At 53.8% G+C, this 21692-nt stretch overlaps 1 protein-coding gene across 4 annotated transcripts in view; it reads right to left on the bottom strand.

The window, feature by feature from the left end:
• Positions 1-21692, bottom strand: part of ABR (ABR activator of RhoGEF and GTPase) — a 188498-nt gene that overhangs the window by 35215 nt on the left and 131591 nt on the right. For all 4 annotated transcript variants that reach the window (XM_005220104.5, XM_005220106.4, NM_001046204.2 and 1 more), the window contains 10 exon segments: positions 17183-17235; positions 16472-16612; positions 14208-14329; positions 12394-12559; positions 8282-8404; positions 7870-7945; positions 7312-7416; positions 6517-6591; positions 4003-4100; positions 3407-3538 (listed from right to left, as the gene is read on the bottom strand). In XM_005220104.5, the coding sequence (XP_005220161.3) occupies positions 3407-3538; positions 4003-4100; positions 6517-6591; positions 7312-7416; positions 7870-7945; positions 8282-8404; positions 12394-12559; positions 14208-14329; positions 16472-16612; positions 17183-17235 (1091 nt within the window).

Genomic DNA, 21692 nt, shown 5'->3' with positions numbered 1-21692 from the left:
AGACTATGAAGGTCCCCTGGGGTAACCGCTGTATTAGCCCACTGTGGGGGTCAGAGAAAGCTCTCTGATGGGAGGGCTCTTATTCCCAAGCCCCTCCCATCATCATCATCACCCTCTCCATCATCGTCTCTGGCGTCTTGCTTTGTGGCCGAGCAGCCTGGCATATAGGGATACGCCTGTCTTTCCAATCTGGCAGTAGATTCCTTGAGGCTGGGCGCCCACACCTCAGAGCAGCCAGTCAGTGCCAGGCACACAGCAGAAGCAGAGGAAGTCCCCCTCCCCTGCTCTTTCCCGTGAACACTCATTCTGCTTCCTTCCAGGTACACCAGGCAGCAATAAATGTCCCTCGTTGGGAGGTAAGAGGACTCCAGACAAAGGAAGCCCTTTGTTCACCATGTGCCATAGAGCCGGCTTCCCAGGCGGCGCAGTGGTAAAGAACCCGCTTGCCAATGCAGGAGACACAAGAGACATGAGTTCGATCCTTGGGTCAGGATGATCCCCTGGAGAAGGAAATGGCAACCCACTCCAGTATTCTTGCCTGGATAATCCCACGGACAGAGGAGCCTGGCGGGCTACAGTCCAGGGGGGTCGCAAAGAGTCGGACACGACTGAGTGACTGAGCACACACACAGGCCACAGAGCAGGATGTGGGATGGGAAGTCGCCCCGGCTCCTCCCCCAGGCCACGAGCCACCGCAGTGCCCTTCACCCAGGCTGGGGGACTCCCTGAAGGCCTGGCCCAAGGGGACACAGCGCAGAGGAGAGAGCGGGGCCTTTCCTGCACTGCCAGTAGAGACGCCAGGGCCGCTCCGTCCTTGTCTGTAAATGGGGCGGATGCGACTGTCCTTTTCCCGGAAGAGCTGTTGCAAAGACCACATGAGAACATTTGGGAACAAGCCTCCAAGAGTGCAAATGCTGGACACACACGCTGGTGATTAGCGCTGCTGTTTGTCCGTCACTCCAGGCCGCCCCTTCCTCGCCCCCAGCCTGCCGCTCTGGGGTCCCTGCCCCCACCGCCAACCAGAGAGGGAAGCTCACCTGGGAGGAAATGCCTGGGGTCTCCGGCTGTTCCCTGGATGGGCTGAGAGGAGGGCCTTAGGAAGAAGTGGGGGCCACAGGGGGCGGGCCTTCTCCCCCTGCCTTCCTTCAGGCCAGCTGAACGGCCCCAAGGCCTCGGCCCCTACTGTGAGGCCACCTTTAGTGCCATCCTTGGCGCCTGCTGAAGGGGCACGGAACCAAGTGCCAGAGGCTGGTGCCAACTCCCTTCCTTGGACACCAGCGGGAAAGGGAGGTGGGAGTGAGCTGTGGGAACAGACCATTCCATGGCTCCGTGGGGCCTGGCCACGTGGAAATGGCTCCGTGTAGCCTCTCCAACCCAGCCCGGGCATCCTCAGAAGGGTGAGTGGACTTCACACGCACGGTGCACCCCCTGGTGGGGACAGACCACCCCCTCTCCACACCCCATCCATAGGAAGAAGGCGGGCAAGACAGTTCCATGGCTGAAGACCAAGGGCTGGGCCTCAGAGGGCTGAGGGCTGGGCGACTTCAAAGCCCTCCAGAGGACGCTGGCTCTGAACTGGCCGCTCACAGGCCCAGGTCAGCTGGCAGCAGGAAGGTTTGTGTTTCTTTTAATATCAACTCCCAGGCGTTTAACATTCCTCGAAGCTTAAACACAGAAACGTTTTCCTTACCAGACTGCGCTCTCGGCTTTGCCAAACATAACCTGGCTTCTTCCCCTTCCCCCACAACCTCCATCTGCTCCTGTCTCCAAGATGTAATGATTTATGGCGTGCTTCCCCTGGGCCCATGCAGTTGACAGCAGCGAGAGGGAGGGAAGTGACAGGACTGCGAGTCCAGGTGGGGATGAGGCCATCGAGCCCTGGAATCCGGGTTTGCGGAGCCCTGGGGGTTGGCGTCCATGGTGCTCCCTGAGCTGGCTGCTCAGAACACCATTTTAACCCTTCCATCCCATAGCCACTAATGGCCTGGAGGGCATGGGCACCGTCATGCTTTTTGGCTGGGCATCTCCTGGGGCCAGATGGGCAGCCCAGGGACGTGGACATGGGGCTCCCAGTCATTATTCTGCAGGAAGTTGCTTCCCGGGACTAAATCTAGAGCTCACTCGCATCAGCTCCTGTTCCCTAAATAATGAAGGACTGGCTCCTGGTTGCCTGGCAGCACCATCTCCCTGGCGACGGTGCTGAAGAGTGAGGTGCAGGTCCTCAGCATTAAGAAGGGATTATGCTCAGGAACACTGGGTGTCATGAGGCGGACGGCCGGGCCCCCACCGAATAGTGCCATCTTCCTCGTTCACACACAGGTGCCTGAGACAGGGTAGGGGGAGCACACAAGCCCCCAAGGGGACACTGCCTCTGAGGACACCCAGCCAAGAGTCAGATACCAAACTCTGCGGCCTCAGCAGCGCATCAGAGAACAAACGCTTCCTGGGAAAAAGCATCATTCAGCTTCAGCTCCTGCACCCAGAGGACACCTGGCACAGCTGCTAAGAAGCCCAGAGCACCCAATGCCCACCGCTCAATCCCAGGGCGTGTCAGTTACGGATTCCCTTGATTGCACGGTCAAAGAATCCACACCCAAACCAGGCCACTTGTGTGATAAGCACAAGGCCACACAAAGTGCCAGACAGAATGTGGACAGCTCCACACCAAACGCCACGCCTCCAAGCCTACATCCCCTTGACAGGCTAAGTGAACAGCAACCATCTTTAACAGAATTTCCAAACTCACAGGCTGCAAACAAAGCCCTTTTCCCTACGTACATTTATAAGGCAAAGAAAAAGAGCTGGGGTGGTGCATATATCTGGACTCAGGACCTATCTTGATCTGCTTGGACCACAAGACCCACCCTAAGCCAACAAGCTCCTGGCACAGGCGAGTCAAGCCCAGCAAACCTTGCAGTGGGGTCAGAGGTCAGCCCCTAGCAGCCCAGCTACATCCTCAGCCCTTCCAACAAAGCGGCACATGCTTGGGGTCTCACTGCTTCCATGGCAGACAGTGCTAATCTAACACAGCATTCACGATACAACCTCAGAATCCTTCTTAACATAGTATTTCTGGAAAAGAGCCATCAGAAGGCCACAGACTGGATGTGTAAACAGTGGCACTGTCATCCTTCCAGGCTACCCTGCAGGAGTGTGGATGACCTGAGTGCACAAGATGTGGAAGCCCAAGGAACCAGGCACACATGGACTTCTGGGGCTAGAATACGACAGCATCTCCAGCAGGGGGAGAATGACGACCTCGGGGAACTTGGCTCAAGATAGCTGTGAACCCAAGTCACAAAGGCCAATACCTTGACCGAGAAGGTAGAAGAGAAGGACACCTTCCCAACTGGCACTGCCTCCCAGGCACCCTTGCCTTGGTGCCCTGGCCGCGCCTGCTTCTCACCTGAATCTGCCCTTTGCCCATGATCTTATCCACGATCTCATTGTTGTCCTTGTTGACCTTGGTCTTGTCATAGCACTTCTCATAGCACAGGATCCTTAGGGACTGAGAGCCCTCCAGCTCAATCTCGAACTCCTGGGGAAAGACGAGACAGGATGCTGAACACCTGCAGCTGACCTGGGTTCCCAGCAAGGGTGGGCCCCACCTTTGCAAGGGTGAGAGGGGGCGAGGCGGGCCCATGAGGACCACGTCATGAGGTCTGGAGCAGCTTCCTCATTCTCTGGAGCTCCGGAGGCCTAGGAATCACTGAGGAAGGGGAGTATAGACCCTGAACTGTACGCTCCTTATCTCATCTGATCTTGGAAGCTAAGCAGGGTCGGGCCTGATTAGTACTTGGATGGGAGACCCCGAACTATAATATAACCCTGTGTCTAGACACAAACCCAAGATCAGAAGCCAGATGAGCAGGGAGAGGAGGGCAGAGGGACAGAGCTGGCCCAGCAGCAGGCTTGGCCATCCCCAGACAATAGGACAAGAGCGCCGGGAGCAGGGTGGGCACGGTGGGGGATGAGCCCGGGGTCCCTGCGGGGACCACTCACCTCGTCCCACTTGGGCTCTGTTGTGTCCCGGAACACCCTGGTTTTGGCTTTGCTGACAAAGTAGCCAAAGGAATCCACCTCCAGGGTACAGTACAGGTCTGTGGGGACAGGCAGAGACACCGAATGAGGCCCAGGGCTCAGGAACCCAGGAGGGAAGGGGGATCATGCATCAGTCTTCCCAGGGTTCCCGTGGGCGCTCTGCAAATCCACATGCACGCCCAGCCTCAGGCCCCGCAGCCTGCCCCTCCCTGGGCACTGACTAGGTTGTTTCCCAAGGCAATGGTGTGTGCTGGGGGGTGACTTTGGGGAACCACAGCCAGTCCTCTAGTGTGAATCAGGGGCAGGGGGCGGAGGTCAGAGGGTGGCTGTACATGCCCTTCCCAGGCCCCAGGAGCTACCCAGCTGGGCTGTTCTCCATCAGGACTCTCCTGCAGAGCTAAGACTGGGGAGAGCTGTCCCTCACTGTGTGTGATGGAGACTGGATGTAACCAGGTATCTGAGCACAGCAGGTATCTGAGCAGGGCGCAGGTGAACAGGCGAATGAAGCAGAAGGCCTAACGGGCCCCCATCAGAGCAGAGAGCGCGTCTGGGCTGCTGAGAGATGGATGGGCATGAAGTGTCCCTTCACTGGCTCCCCTGTGAGGGAATCCCCATCAGGGACTAGTTCTGGTATAAAAGGGAGGGCTTTGGAGTCGGCCTGTCTGGGTCAAATCCTAGCTCTGCGCAAACCACCCCCTCTCTGTGCCTGACTGCTCTCCTCCGGTCAAGATGATGGTGCCTGCAGGCCAGGCTGGACTGTGTGGACCTGATCAGTTTACTAGGACAAGCAGCCGTGACTGAAGATTCACAAAGCCTGAGTCAGAAGGAATGTCCGAGCGGGTCAGGGGGCTGGCGGAGGGAGGTGAGGACTGGCTGGAGGCAAGGGAGACTCTGGAGCCGTAACTCACCCCGTGTCTGAGCACCCCAACCCAGTCTGAGAGGTCGGACCCCTGCTCTGGGGGAGTGGGACGCCCCACCCTAATGGGCCTGCTCCTGAGGCCTATTCCAGCTGACAGGAGGCAGAGAGACAGGAAGGGGGAGACATCTGGTCACCATGGAGACATGAGGGCCCCCGTCCAGCTCAGTGGGCTGCAGACTTGGTGTGTGGAGCAGCCCCAAGGAGCTGACTGATGAGGAATATTCCCAGGCAATGCCCCCATCAGCAGATTCTGTGGGTTTGGGGGCATCCAGGAAACTGGTGCTGTTTCGCCAGCACAGCCCGAGTGATGCGCGAGGGGGTCCTGGCCACACTGAGAGAAACGGTGCTCTAGAGGGGAAAGCATGGGCCTTGGTGTCAGAAGGCATGGATTCAACTCCATCATCTGTGTGCTCTGCTGGGCCGCCCTGGGAAAGTCCCTGGAGCTTTCTGGCCTCAGCTTCTTTGTGTGACAAGTAGGAATGGCATCAGCAACCTAGAAAGGGTGCCAGGAGGCTCAGAGCAGATAATGCACCCGAAAAAGCTCTGAATGTGCCAACCACTGTCAGCTCACTGGCCACATCTGCATTTTCTCTAGCACCTAGTAAGGGACCCGGCAGCACAATAGGCATCTGGAAATAAACTACTTCGTTCAGCATTTTGAGCTCCTGTTCATTCAGCGATGAAGGAGACGTGGCTCCTGTCCTCTCAGAACTCACAGTGCATGAAGCACATTTTAAGTGACAAAAAAGTACGACAGGTGCTGCCCCAGGGTGATAGGAACACAGAGAAGGCAGGCAGATTTGCTGCGGGAATCCAGGTGTCACAGAGAATGTTAATTGAATGACTGTTTGCAAGTCAATGGCATACCCTCTGTGTGGTGCGCTGTAGGAAGAGAGGCAGAGGGCAGATCTTACCAGAGGGGAAGAGGAGGGAGGGAGAGGAGTCAGGTTTCTGATCCTATATAATACCAAGTCCTTTTCTTTCTCTGTGACTCAGTTTTCTCATCTGGCAAATGGGAAGAAACTATTAGCTGCCTAACTCACAAATTCCTACAGGGAGAAAAGTTAGATAAAAATGTAACCGTATCTTGTAAAATACTAAGAACTGCATGGACGCAGCAGATGGTGATAAAGAAGGAAAAAGAATGTGTAGTAGCAGGGCACTGGCCCTATACATAAAGCTCATACTTAAGCCAGCTCTTAGGTAAATATTGCCCTTTTTGTAGAAAAAAGAGAAGGCTCAGAGAGGTTAAGAGATTTGCCCAAGGTCACACAGCTTGTGATCTGCGGATGTGGGATTGGAGCCCCATATTTCTGATACCTGGGGGTAGAGAAGGGCTTAGGGCAGAGCAGACTTTGGAGACAGAGCGCAGGGATGAACCCCTGCCAAGAGGAGCTAGCTCCTGACCTTTAGGGGAATGCCACACCTCAAAGCAGCTGGCAGTGCCCCAGCCTGGGCAGACCAAGGCAGAGCAGGTGGGAGGCCCCATGCAATGGGTCCACAGGAAGGATGAACAACGAAGCCTCTTCCTGGGGCAGGTGGTCATGGGTACTTACTGGCTGACTGCTTAAACCCCTTGGCAGAATGGACGATGACATGGAGGAAGCCATAGAGCCCTGGAGACTCGTCGTCTGCAAGAGAGAAAAGCCCCCCAGGGAAGACGGTGATGAGAGGCCTGCTTCCTCCCGGGCCTCACCCCTGGCTGGTTGGTTACACAAAGGATGGGAGCAAGTCTGCACCTCGGTCCGACAGCACCACCTGGTGGCCAGAGGAAGAAGCGTCCACAGTCTGTTGCAGCCTGGAGTGCGAGCTGACGCACTCCCTCCACTCAGCCTGGGTGGTCAGTCCACACCTTCCTCCTGGGCTGGGAGTCCCGATCCCTGGGAGCACTTTCCCTCCTCCTATGAATCCTGCCTATCCCACTGCTGCCCTCCTCAGTCTAGCCTTCCAAAGTGGAAATTAACCAACATAAGTCACTCTGTGCCCAAGAGCGGGTCCAGCCTTATTTCTCACACTCTAATCCACACCTTGTGCTCCACCACCACCCTGCCCCAGGCTTAGCCTTCTGCTTCCACAAACATATTAACATCACAGTCCCAGTGCACCAGGACGCCAGATTCTTCTCTTCAGCCAGAGGTCGCCAGGGAGGAGTTGGGCATCATCCAGGGACTCAGCAGAGAAAAACATCTGTTCAAACTCCCTGTGTATCTGGCAACTGAGTCTTCCCAGCTCAGCGGAGCAGAGGTCAGCTACTGGTAGCCAAGTGACCAGCTAGGTGTTTGTGGAAGGCCCTGGCAATACCCCGGGGGCTTGGACCCGCTGATTGAGCAACCTCGGATTCCAGATCTTACCGTCTTTATTGCTGGTGACAGGAATGTTGTGTACAGTCCTAAGTTTGAAACAGGATCCTGTGAGCACCTGGAGCTCCACCGAGCTCAGGACAAAGGCCTGAAGATCTGTAGGAGGAGCCAAGAGAGAGCGGAATGTCCTCACAGGTCCACTAGGACCCACTGCTCTTCTTTGAGGGCTACCTCAGGAAACAAAGATTAGCTCTAAGGGCAGAGTCGGTCATTGGAAGGGGGAGTAGACACTCAGCTGGGGAGAGTCAGGGGTGCTGCCAGAAGGATAAGAAGCGCAGGATCTAATTGGAGAGGTTCATGAATTATGTACATGACAGCAAGACAGACGGGTAACTCTGGGCTCTGGGTCCAGTCCTGCTGACAATTCACTATACATTCTTAAGCAAATCACCTAAATTCTTTGGGCCTCAACTGATCAGTAACATCAGTTAAGATGTTACTGCCCTGGCATCAGAGGAGCCAGTGGACATCAAAGTGCTTGGAAATGCAGAAGGCCCTCTCTTGCCACGGACACCAGCAGCGCAGCGTAGAGTAGAGGTGGGGCATTACCTTTCTTCTGCAGTTTCTGAATCGCTTCTCTCCACTCTGACCTCTCATAGTCTGAGGACAGTAGGAACAGGTAGCTCTGAAGAGAGGAGATGACAATTCACTAGAGTGACCACAGTCAGACCCAGGACATTTTTGGATTCTGGGGCCCCCAATAAAGCGCCTTTGTACCCAGGCACCCCTAGGCTTGGAGAAGAAGGCAGGTGGGAGGAAGGCCTTCCTCCTAGGAAGCCAGGTGATGGGAGTGGCAGTGCCAGTGATGGCCCGCAGAGGGCACTGGCTGTCCATGAGTGGGGGAGGCAGTCCAGGGCAGGAGCCATGGCAGCCTTGTTGGGAAGGTTCAGGGCCAGGAGCCATAGCGAGTGGGCAGCCCTGGAGGAAGGGGGCTGTCTGTCCTATCTCCGTCCTTTCTGACCTTTCCATTCCGATTGTGGATCCGAAACGGGATTGTGGGGGAATTGAGCAGCAGTAAGAACTCATTCTCAAACATCTTCTTCTTCAGGCGTTCGATGGCCCGGCTCTGTCCTTTGTTGGCTTTCTGCAGGGGACAGAGGGCACAGGCGGTTCTCCTTGCACTCAGACTCCACTTGTCACCCTGTAGTTCTACATACAGCATTCCTCTGTACAGTCATCATTTTTTTTCCTATATTTTATGACAATTTGATGTCTTGGGAGGGCCAATCAGCCACAGAAAAAAATGCTCCTCGCAGGACATGCTAATTCCTAGGCTACTACATGACTTCCCTGTGAGTGCATCTTTCATGTGCAAACCAGTCAGTCTGGAGTCCACACCCCTTATCCTCTCCTTTAACACAAGCCAGGATTTCTTCTGCCCTAAGTACCCCAGGGCAACTAGATATGACCGCTCTAGCCCAGAGCCTGCTGACTTATTCAATTTGCCAGTCCTAAGCTGTTTCTTGTGGAAAACACAATCTAGGCTCTGGGCCACGCACTTGCCATGCTCCTTCTGCCTCTTTTTTTTTTTTGCCCACTCAGCATGGCATGCGGGATCTTAGTTCCCAGACGAGGGATGGAACCTGTACCCCTGCATTGGAAGCACACAGTTTTAACCACTGGACTCTCAAGGAAGTCCCTCCTTCTGTCTCTTGACCAAACCTCATGCTTTCCCACATAGCCCTGCGTGGCGTGGCATATGCCACCTACTCCTGGAAACTATAAGTAATAAAATAAATCTAAGGAATAAAAATCTTCCAGTGGCATCAAGATCTCTGGGCGATCACTCAGTCATCTCCATAAATTAAATTCTGGGTACCACCGAGACGCCCTGCTTAAAAGCAGCACACACCTTTCAGCATAAAGCCCCCACTGCCTCTGGCCCCATGGGGCCTCCCCAGGCCTGGGTTCTAGCTTCCACGCCCGCCACACATCCCCTACATCTTCCACCCCAGGCTCACGCTATTATTCCCTGCTCTCTAACAAGCTGCTCCCCATCTCAGCTGTCTCCAGTTTTTCCAGTCTGTATCGTATAAAGGATCCCTTCCCTTTTATGAACCACTATTATGCTTCACATCTCAGTGCCAATGCCATCCTCAAGCTCTACAGCTAGAATTCATCTCTGCTTTTTTTTTTTTTTTAACCCACTAGACTGGCAGAATTGTGACAATTGCTCACAGCCGGTGCTGTGACACTGTGGGGGAACAGATGATGACACACTGCTGGAGGGAACACAATCGGATGCAAACTTTGCAGACGTAAACCTGGCGATGAAATGCGCAAGCCCTCTGCCCCAGACATCCCGCTCGTAGGGGATCTGCCGGGAAGAAATAGAAGTGCCGAGGAAAGAAGGAGAACCCATCTAAAGACCCAAATATGTTGTGCCGTCGAGTGAGAACAGGAAACAGTTGTGAAAAAGGATCTGACAGATGAAACTGCAAAACGGCACGTGTAGTCTCATCAAAAAATACATAGACACACACATGTAAACACAGGAGCGTCTAGAAGAATATATCTCAAACTAGGAATGATGGGGGGAAGGTAAGAAGTTCTATTCTACGCACTTTGGTATTGTATTTCTTGTTATAAAAAGTCAGTGTGACACTGGGGATTAGGGAAAAAATTAGGCTTAAAAATATTATTGAAAGAATAAATTGCTGCTGCTTCTGTGACTCAGAGAACAACACCGTGCATCTCCAGTGACTCTCATCACGCTGTGTCACGTGTTGCGGTCACACAGAAGAATGTGTGCCTTCTCCACTGGATGAGGAGGTCTGTGAGCATCTGGCGCAGCCCTGCAGCCGTCAGTAAGCATGGATTCAATGAAGCAGAAGGCCACGTCTGCACACATGGGGCAGGACGGAGGGCCCAGAGCCTGCAGCTCCCAGGACCGGGTGAGGGACACACATGCGGGATGCCCCTGATGTGCAGATGCTGGCAGACCCAACTGAGGAAATAGGCTCCCCTGAGGCTGGCTGTTTAGGAGGACACCTGTGCTGCTCAGGGGGCTCCCTCCGGGCAGGTGTACCCCAGTCCTAGACACTGTGAAAGTGAAAGCCGCTCAGTCGTGTCCGACTCTTTGCGACCCCGTGGACTATACAGTCCATGGAATTCTCCAGACCAGGACACTGGAGCAGGTAGCCTTTCCCTTCTCCAGGGGATCTTCCCAACCCAGGGATCGAACCCAGGTCTCCTGCACTGCAGGTGGATTCTTTACCAGCTGAGCCACAGGGGTAGGACATTCTCATGACCCAAACATCCCTGGGTTATTACTGTGGTTTTCCTCTCCTCTGTTCAGAGAAAGATATCTGGGTTGAAAGAATCCTTAGAAGCCATCTGGGCATGTGTCCTTCAACAACTTTTCATAAAGCACCTATTTATTACATGTTAAGTAGTAGGACATAGGGGACTTCCCAGGTGGCACAGTGATAAAGCATGTGCCTGCCAATGCAGGAGATGCAAGAGACGCTGGTTAGATTCCTGGGTCTGGAAGATCCCCTGGAGTAGGAAATGGCAACCCACTCCAGTATTCTTACCTGGAGAGTCCCATGGACAGAGGAGCCTGGCAGGCTAGCAACTGAGCATTAGCACACAGAACTGAAGAAAACAGTCCCCTCCCTGGAGCTGAAATTCTAGTGGGGAAGGGAGACAGCAGAGTGTGCAATAACAACTCAGCACCAATAAAGCCAAGCAAAGAGGTAAACATCAAGAACCAGGAAGCCAGGCACCCAACCGAAACCCCCAACAGTGGGGAGACATCGGGGAAGGCTCATCTGGGGACGCGAGGCCTAAGCCAAGCCTGGATGGGTGAAGAGAAGCAACAAGGCCAACTAACCAAGCCCCGCCATGCTCTTCTTTCCATTCCTGGGGAAGGTTCCTTCTGGGGTGTTTTCCTCTAGCCACTGTTTTCAAATATAATGAACTTAAGGCTGTACATTTTCCTCTAAAGAGCACTTTGGCTGTATCCCCTGGGTTTTAATATGGAGTGCTCTCATTTTCATGCAGGTCTAAATAATTTGCAGTTTCCCTTTTGATTTCCTCTTTACCTGGAAAGTTTTAACTTCCCAGGTATATAATTTAACTATATTCTAGTTGTTGACTTCTAATTTACTGCATTGTTGTTTGTGAACATGACCAGTACACTTTTTTTTTTTTTAAACTTGAGATTTCCTATTCCAAAACACTGACACTTCTGAATTGTGGTGCCAGAGAAGACTCTTGAGAGTCCCTTGGATTACAAGGAGACTAAACCAGTCAATCTGAAAGGAAGTCAACCCTGAATATTCATTAGAAGGACTGATGCTGAAGTTCCAATACTTTGGCCATCTGATGGAAGAGCCAACTCATTGGAAAAGACCCTGGTGCTGAGAAAAACTGAGGGCAGGAGAAGGGGGAAAGAGAGGATGAGATGGTTGGACGGCATCACTGATTCAATGGACATGAATTTGAGCACACTCAGGGAGACAGTGAAGGACAGGGAAGCCGGATGTGTCGCAGTCCGTGGGATCACAAAGAGCTGGACATGAACTTAGCAACCGAACAACAGCAAAACGCAGCCTAATACATGTTAAATTATCTGTAAATGTTCCATGTATGTTTGACAGAATCTCAGTTCTCTATCAGGATACAAGCTTCTGTGCATTTTTAGACCAAATGATCTCCAAAGCCGCCTCTGTTTATTTATCTGCCTACTCGACCTGTCAATTTCTGAGGAGACTCCCAGGCCCTTCCTTTCTCACACATCCTGCTTTTCCTTAAGAAGACTTTTTCTCCTCTTGCTTTTGCAGTGTTTGGCATACACTGTTCCCCAGGAAACGTCCCATAATTAACCCCACTAAATTCTGAGCACTGACTCCTTGGCCCGACTTCTATCTGCCCAGTGCTCATGTGTCATGGTCAGACATGTTATCTTGAAGATTGTAAAGAAAGGCCTTCCTCTCTTACATCCTGCCTCCCTTGTCAGACTCCCAAATTTTATCACTTCTTCCTCCATTTCCCTGGCACACCCAATTCCAAGGTCCGCAATGAAAATGGCCAGCTTCTCAGCCCCAGCTGATGCCAGGCTCTGCTCACCTCCTTCTGGATCTCACTCTTAAGGGCAGAGATCTTCATTTTCATGTCCTCCAGCTCGTGGTCTGGGAAGGGGTGCACCTGGGGACTGGCTTCAGACTCCTCAGGGGATGGAAACACTAGGTCAGCCAGGGGGATGTACCATTTGCAGTCATACTGCTGGTGCTTCCTGCAAACAGGTCAGAGGGAGATGTGAGCCACAGAGGAACTGGTCTTCAGGCTCGAATCGCTAGAACCAAAACCACCTGACAGGGACTGACTGAGAACTCGTCACAGGCAAGAATGATCCGTAACCTGAGGAGCCTGATCAGGAAACATTCGTGGAATAATGATAGTCAGAGGGTCAGGCAATGGCAACCCACTCCAGTGTTCTTGCCTGGAGAATCCCAGGGACCGGGGAGCCTGGTGGGCTGCTGTCTCTGGGGTCGCACAGAGTCAGACACGACTGACGCGACTCAGCAGCAGCAGCATGGTCAGGCAGCGGTAAGGGCTCTGGACCTCCAGCCTGACATTCTTCTGGCCCAAGACGACTGACATTCTTAGGCAGCCCAAACCTCTAGTGTCTCAGCAAGAGTGGTCTCTCCTGTTCCCCATCCAACTCTTCCTTCCCTTCCAGCTTCTCTATACATAACTTACATTCTTTATCTTCTTAGCTAGAGATACAATACAGATGTAATTTTGAATGCCACCTCTTCTCAATAGAAGTCACATGGGATAATGAGTTGAGGATTATAAAGCCACATCCAGGTCCAACGAGAAATAGTGCTGTGATCCACTAGTAATGTCTGCCGTGGGCAAAGGACTTAACGCAGAGGTATGTGTGCTTACGACTGTCACCTCTGCTTTAGAATCATCTCAAACGTCATCCCCTCTACTGAAACTCAGAATAATAGCTTCTCCTTCTCTCACTTTCCCCAGGACTTCGCTTTGTACCTCCCTGCAATATTAAGCCTGTGGCCTGCCTCCCTCAGCACACCATAGGTGGTAAGAAAATAAGGCTGGAAGACCGTAGGAATACATATTGAAGAACCTTTTCTGCTTGTGACAGAGACATTCTAGTCACTGGGTACAGAGATGGAGCTCAAAAGCAGCTTTCAAGTCAGATGAAGGTTCAAATCCTGTTTCCTCTACTTTAGTTCTATGACCTTGGGCAACTTATTTCACTTTCCTAAGCCTTTTTTCTCATCTGTGAGATGGGGATAATAATACCTACTTTGTGAAGTCACTGGGGAGATTAGAAATAATATATTCAAAGCATTTGTCATGGCACCTGGCATGGCACAAGCACTCAATAAATGGTAGAATCAGATTTAATGAATATTCACTGAATTGCAGTTAGCAAAAATTTAGAGCTGTCTAATAAAAGGAGAATGCTTAAGTAAATTATGGCATATCCACTTGTAACATCATGCAGGAAAGTAAAATGATGATTATGAAGATTAAGCAGCAACAGGGAAAATGCTTATGACGTGAAATGGAAAAAGCAGAGCCCCAAATTGGGTATTCACTCTGATTACAAGTATATGAAAAAAATAAGAACATTTAAAAAAAACTGGAAGGAAATATAGCAGCAGGAGACTGATGCTTATGTTCGGGTGGGTGACAGGGTTTATTTCCCACCCCCTATAATTTGGTTGTATTATATTTATAATTAAAACCATGATTTATTTTTAGAAAAAGGCTATGAAGTAAAATAAAATTAATTAATATGTTTTTAAAAAGGGGGGAAAAAATGTAGATGGCCCCAGGCTGCTGACAGGCTCCACTGGGGGGTGGGGTCTAGTTCCCCCCGCCCACCAACCCCCCTGCACACTCACCCCGCTGATGTCTTCTTTAGCTTGGCGCACAGGAGGACGTCGGTGAAGAGGAAGACGTGCCGCAGTTTCCGGGAGCCCTCTGACACTTCCACTAGGAAGCCGTCCTTCACCAGTTGCCGCGTCTGAGAGAGACCCACCCCCGCCTGCTCAGGGGGGTCAGCCCAGGGCCCAGCCTGCACCCATCCAGCTGTGGGGGTGGGGGTGGGGGTGGGGGTAGGGCTCCAGGGAGGGACCATAGTGCCTGGTGGTTAGCAGCACTGGCTTTGGGGTCAGGCACCCAGGCTTGGGGATTCCAAGGTGGCACAGCGGTAAAGAATCCACCTGCCAGTGCAGGAGATGCAAAAGATGCGGGTTTGATCCCTGGGTCAGGAAGATCCCCTGGAGTGGGGAATGGCACCCAGCTCTAGTATTCTTGCTTGGAAAATTCCATGGACAGAGGAACCCGGCAGGCTACAGTCCACAGGGTTGCAGAGTAGGACGTGACTGAGCTCATAGCTAACATCTAATCTACCATGGGCTTAAATCCAGATTCTGCCACTTCCTGGCTGAGATCTTGGGGGTAAGTTCCCCGACTTCTCTGAGCCTCAGTCTTAGCATCTGTAAAACGGAGACAATGACATTGGCCCCCATAGCATAGGAGCCATGGTATATGTAGAACAGTCAGTAGAGTGCCTGGCATGTAATATATGATCCGCAAGTGGTAGCTTTCCATTTCTCCGCAGCCCTCAACAGCTCATCCCTGGATGGACCCACCTGGGTCATACATACCCCACCCACCTCCACCCTAGAAACGCCTCCCTAACTCTGCCTAAGATGTTGATCTCGTTACAGCGGAACTTTGATCTGCAGAACCACTCAGGCCTCTGCTTCTTGAGTGGCTTCTGCAACCCGCCTCAGGCGGCTGGATGGGGGACCCTGGGCTTCCCTCCGTGGGGCTGTCGCAGTGTCCTGGGGATCCTGCAGCTGTCTCTACCCTGGGCTCTGGCTGGTCTGGAGCATTTCGCTCCACGCATAACTTCCAGAGCCTCCTCCCCACCACCCTGAGCCCGCGGGCCTCTGTGGGGCTGTCACGGTCTGTCTCGGGCTTCTCTGTGTGACCTATATATGCTGCGTATGTAGGTGAGCACGTAGAGAGCACACTATTAAAACGATCCCAAACTGGTAGTGTTCGAGGGCCTCTGGAGATCTCTCAGACATCCTCAGAGTCAAACCAGCTGGTGACATTCCAGGGTCTGCAAACCGGGGCTGGGGCTACATGCAGGGACAGCGCGCTGGTCCCATTAGCCAATCCCCAGATCCTGCCCCTCATTACTTCCCTCCCCAGGAGACACTGGAACTTCATAAACACTACAAAGGAGCAGAAAGGCAGCCAGCCTTCACTCCTGAACGCCACTTAATTACCTCTTCTGGACAGGAAGCTCCATATGTGGGTCAGGCTGCTGACCCACGCAGCTAACTGTCCCTCTGATTCTTCAAATTGCTTCCCCTCACTGAGGCACCCCCACTCCTCTAGCAAAAAGGGCCCCCAGGGAACTGGAGCTGCTAGCCACATCCAGGCGCCCACCTGGGACAGTTCAGTCACCTGGCAGCTTCAGCCACCTCTCCCTGACTCTCCAAGCTCCCTCTGCCTGAGCCATTATTTTCCAGAGGACCCTGAGAACACCATGCTGCCCAGAGGAGGTGGCTGCATTCAAGAATGAGACAGACAGAGCCCTGGTGCGGGGGTCAGTGCCTGAGGCTTGCTGACAGAACACCCCAGCTATGGCTGCGGTCCCCAATCTTTCCAGCACCAGGGACTGATTTCGTGGAAGACAACTTTCCATAAACGGAGGGTGAGGGGGATGGTTTCGGGATGATTCAGGCTCATCACATTTACTGTGCCCTTTATGTCTAGTCTAATGCTGCTGCTGATGTGATAGGAGGTACCAGTCCACGGCCCAGAGGTCAGGGACCCCGAGCTAAAGGATCCAGTTCCAACACTGATAGCCAGGAGACCTTGTGCGGGAGACCTGGAGAGACTCTCCAGGCCCCAGTTTCCTCATCTGCCTCCGTGGACCATTATGAAGATTAATGAGATGCTGGACTTTAAGCGGTTGGCCCAGGACCTGAAGGCCTGTCCTTGGCTGGGACTGAGCGGTCAGGGTTGGAGAGCCACCGGGCATCGGGCGGTGGTGCCCATGTGTGCAGGAGAGCAGGGATGGGCGAGCTGGTGCCGGGCACCCTCCTCACCCTGGGGGCCAAGCCCCACTAGATCCTGAGCTCACCTCCCCCTTGGGGGTTGTGACTGCAGTCCGGCGGGGGTCGATGTCCTCGTTGATGCTGGACAGGAAGTTCTGGGAGATGCGGAGGGCATCCTGTAGCAGCGGGTAGTCTGGGTGGTCCACAGGTGTGTGCTTCAGCAGGTCCTGGGAAGGATGGGGTGGTGAGATGGGCGAGCGGGGTGGGGCTGAGCGAGAAGACAGCGGGGAGAACTCAATCCGCACTGAAAGAATTCCAAGGGGGCCAACTAGGGACCTTACTCTGACTCGGTCATGCCTGCAAACGCTGAGCTAAGAATTAGGGTCAGAGCAGCAGGGCAGTGGCGCCCCTTTATTACTGCTGCAGTCGTTATTCTTCTCCCTGGTGCTGCAGACCAGGTGGAGTCTCCTCTCACCAAGCAGCTGGGAGAGACACCCCCCACTTACCCTACAGCTGCTCCAAGGACACTGGAGACCAGGCAAGGAATGAGGAGGCAGGAAGTGCCTGCCTCCCAGGGAGCATTTGGCCAAAAGTCAAGCTTAGTGGCCAAGCTATTTTTAGGCCCTGGGCCCATCAGCTGGTCACCACAGGCCAGGCAGGTGCAGTCAGGGCCCAGGGACCCTCTGCCCAACTCCCCGCATGGGCTGTTGTCAGTGACTCCGGCGCTTGTGCACCCTGGGCTCAGTCTCCCACCCACTCCTAAGCCCTCCCTGGCCACTCGGCAGGGAGACACTCACGTGTAGGACCAGGGTGCTCCTGGTGACTCGGTCAATGGGCTTGTAGAGCAGAGCTGTTGGGGAAGCAGGAACAGGGACAGGTCAGATGAAAGACAGGGAGGAGTTTGAGACCTGAAGGGCCAGCCTGTGCCCCGAGCCGCCTCCCTCCCCTGCATGGACGTCCACTCACAGGAGGCCAGAGTGGATTCCACAGCAACCACGCCTCCATTCTCACCCCAAAAGACGGACACACAGCTCTGGTGACCTCGGCCCCTTCCACCCACCTCATCTTGACTCCCACTAGACATGATTTCTTGAAGGGCTATTTGTCCCCCAGGCCTGTCCCAGCCTGACCAGGCTCATAGCAGACACAGATGCTCCTCTGGACTCTGCTGAAATCACACAGCCTTACCCCTAACAGCTCCAGGACAGTGGGGGTCACACCCAGGACCCCAGACTGCAAGAAGGAGACACTGTTTTCCCAGGGAGGGAGGTATCCCCAAACCCCATCATTCTCATATCCCTCTGGTCCAAGGCCTGGCCCCACCAGCTGGGAACGTCATGCTTCGTTCTGACCCATGTTGTTGACCTCATCTCCACGAGGAAGACCCTTATCTGTGCCCTCAATGCCCTCCTGGCTGAGGACCAGGGAGGCACGCCTGATGGCCACGGAGAGGCTCTGTTCTCAAGTAGCAGCTGATGGGGTAAAGATTTCCGAAAGGAATTCAGGTGGGGCTTTGAGTCAGAGAGCCCCTGAAGAGGCTTGGAAAATGCAAGCTCAGCAGGACCTCCCCTCCCCACAACACCACAGGCCACACCCTTCGGCGACCAGGATACCAAATGAGGATGTCCAGGATTCAAGGGAACAGGTGAAGGCGGCAGCTGGCCGACCAACACTTCCGAACAAAGCTCCTGCGGCAGCTGCGCCCTGCCCCTCCCAGCCTGGGTGGTTCAGCTCCGGGCCTGCACCTTTGCCCACGGGGTCATGACCTCTGCCCCCCTGCTGAAGGAGCAGTAAGAGGCAGGATGCTGGTCTGGGGAGGAGGTCCAGAGTGGGTATCCCATGGGATCAGGCTGTGACAGGTACCAGGGCTGACACTCATGTTCCAGCCAGCCCCCAAACCAAAGAGTTCCCCAAGGCCCTGGATATTAATACCCTGCGCATTGCTAAATGGTCACTTGGAAACAACTGCTGGCTACGGAGAAGATGCAGTCTCAGCGGTGTGCCCTGAGCCTCATCTGCTGGCTTTGCTTGGCTGCCCGTTAGAATCAGTGGGGAACTCTCAAAAGATTCAGATGCCTCTTTTTCCCTCTCCCATCAGCTAAACAGCAGGCTCTGCTGGGCAGAACCCAGGCATCAGCATTTTTACAAAGCTCCTTTGTGGATTCTGAGATGTCATAAGGGTTGAAAACCACTGCTTCAGGCAAACACACCTCCCATGATTTATTTGCAGCCCTTTCTTAATCTAGCAACTTCTAGAACCCCTCCCTGTCCAAGGGCAATGGGTGCTAGAATGGACAAGATCAGGTTGGCCTATCCTGGGCCAATGAGGATACAGATCGGTCACCAGCCCAGGAGGGGCAAGTTCTGAGGCTGTCTAGGGCAGCGGTCCCCAACCTTTTTGGCGCCAGGGACTGGTTTGCTGGAAGACGGGAAGAAGGGCATGGTTTCAAGGTGATTCAAGTGAATTGCATTTATTATGTACTCTGATTTATTATTATTATTACATCAGCTCCACCTCAGATCATCAGGCATGAGATCCTGGAGGTCGGGGACCCCTGGTCTAGGGTACCCACCTGTGGCTCAGCCCATCTGCAGGGCAGGGGGAAATCACTCTCTGAGAACCCGAGACCCAGAGAAAATCCAAGTTCAGCAGACACCAGCCAGGGTGGGCCTCGAGTTCCTGCCCAGAGAAAGTTGATACTGCAGTGTCAGCCCCCTCCATCCCTCTGCTGGGTCCCAGGAGGAAGAGGTTTCTGACTAAGCTCAGAGGTCTGCACAAATGGCAGGTTGGGTTTCAGAGGGGTTATTAATATGCCTCGAGTCACCTCAAGAGTCCACTTGATTGTGGCCATGGAATGAGTCCTAATGTATCAGCCCCAGATTGGGGAGGGGCAGCTGGGAGGAAGGTGGGGAGAGGCCAAGAGCAAGGACAAGGCCCCGGGGCCGCGGTCAGATATGGAGGGAACCAGGGCGGCCGTGATGGGCGTGCCCCACACCTGCTTCCCCTGAGAATGCAGAGTGCACAGCTCACCCCCCGCCCCATACACACCTGCTCCCTGCCTCTGCTCCTCCCCCTCTCCCTGCTCCTCAACATGTGGTTCCCATTTCTGGGGCACACACCGTTGACCAAGTTGCAATGCCCGTCTCTCCCCCTCCTCCTAAAAGCCTTCCCCAATCAGGACTTTCACAACCAACATTCACACAGCCTAAAAGACAAACCATGACCTGTGCAAGGTGGGCCTCTCTCTAGCTTGCTGAGTACTTTACTCCGTGTCCAATGGCACTGTTTTACATGTGCTATTTCCTTTTAATTAAAAAAGGAAGGGACTGTCCTGGTGGTCCAGTGGCTAAGACTCCACGCTCCCAATACATGGGGCCCCGGGTTCAACCCCTGGTCAGGGAACTAGACCCCACATACCGCAACGAAAGATCCTATGTGCCACAATTAAGACCAGGCACAGCCAAATAAACAAATAAAGGAATAAATACACTTTTTTTTTAAAAAAAAGGAAAGCAATGATCACTAGTCCTATTTTACATATGCAGAAAATTCTCCAAAGTACAAAGAAGTTTTATGTAACTTGCTCACAATCACAAAGCTGTAAGAGGCAGCTGGGTTTTGAATGTAGGTCTACCACTGCTCCCTAATTTTGAGCCGTCCCCCTCCATGGGGGAGGGCAGCACCAGCAGAAGCCCAGTGGTCCTTGAGAGGGTTCTGGGAAAGATTCATCAAGGAGTGGATAAGCTGGCCTCTCTTGTTGCCAAGGTGAGCCCCCTCCTTAGGGGCCTGAGTCAGACTCCCTTTGCCTCCCACCCCCCCAACCATGTTTGGCATGGAGCCCTGGAGAGTGGACATTCGGTACCTAACCACTAAGGCAGACAACCACAGTGGTGGTGGTTTAGTTGCTAGGTCCTGTCCGACTCTTATGACCCCATGGATTGTAGTCCACCAGGCTCCTCTGTCCATGGGATTTCTCAGGCATGAATACCGGAGAGTGGGTTGCCATTTCCTCCTCCAGGGGATCTTCCTGACCCAGGAATCAAACCCAGGTCTCCTGCATTGCAGGCAGATTCTTTACTGATTGAGCTATGAGGCAAGCCCAGAGTGAGCCCTAAGTCACTCAGCCTCTCTCAGACGTCAGACCAGCACCCTTTGGAGGGGCTGAGAAGGTTCAAACAGTGTGGTCAGTAAGGGCCCCTTCGCACCTAACCCCTCACACTTTGAAGCCAACTTCATCTCAGGGGTGGAAGAAACCCTGAACTTCAGGTCCTGAGCCTGTTTCACTAAAACTAAGCTTCCTTTTTGGGGAAGAAAGAGGAAGCAAAGGGCCGACTGTTTCCTCTTTAGAGAAGCAGAGTGGAGACTTGACCAACTCCCTGGCCAGATCGAGAAGGGCATTTCCCCTCCGATCTTCAACCAGGCCAGCTTCAAGTCCAGACTGTCAGGATCTGAGCCGAGGGGTGGGGCCCAGGGCAGCCTCTGCCTGCTAACTAGTGCTCCCCGTGCTGTCCAGCTGGGACAGCCAGAGAGGGACGACTTCAGGGTCTCTCTCCATCATGAGCAGTCTTCTATACAGGACATCTAAGAAGGGGAGGGGACAGCTGATTGTGCACAGAGGTCGCAGGGAAGAGCCCGGAAAACCTCAGCATCGCTCCTCCAGCAAGCTGCCGCCCGCCTCTGTTCAGCCTTCAACAAGGAGCTCCAGGTTACCACGGAGACATGAAAGCAAAGTGACTGAGAGAAGCTGAGACAAAACGCCTGCCTGGTGGGAGGGAAGACGGTCCTGAAACCAGCCGCCTGCCCTAGGGGCCCAGAGCAGCAGGCCGGGGGCATCACTTGACCCTTATGCCCCTGCCAAAGGCAGCCTGGGTCATCCCGAAGGTACCTCTTGCCTTGGAAGGTGGGGCCTGCCGGCTTCCGGACACCTACCTCTTTGCCTAGGCTGGTGCCAGTCTCCTCTGAGCCGAGAACCTGGGTGGCAGCACACACCTGTCTTGGGACCCCTGTCCCTGAGGGAGCTGCAGAGGATGCTCCGTCTGCCCCCTGGCCCCCCACCCATCATACAGTGGGGGTGTGACCTTCACAAAGCAGAACCTGCCACGCCCCCCTCTCCCACCAGCACTCACCGCGGACCTTCTGCACTAAGCGACAAGACCTCAGCTCAAGGGTCTCCAGTGGTTAGAACGAACCCCCTGGGGGCTACCCAATTCCTTCCTGCTCCCAACCACATTCACGTTCTCCAGTCGCCTGTGCACAGAGCAGAGAGCCAAGGCAGCGTGTGCGCTCCAAGCACACAATACCCTGGT

Source organism: Bos taurus, chromosome 19 (assembly GCF_002263795.3).
Source record: "Bos taurus isolate L1 Dominette 01449 registration number 42190680 breed Hereford chromosome 19, ARS-UCD2.0, whole genome shotgun sequence".
NCBI lineage: Eukaryota > Metazoa > Chordata > Mammalia > Artiodactyla > Bovidae > Bos > Bos taurus.
The sequence above is the reverse complement of the archived record's forward strand: the minus strand, read 5'-3'. Positions and strand labels throughout refer to the sequence as shown.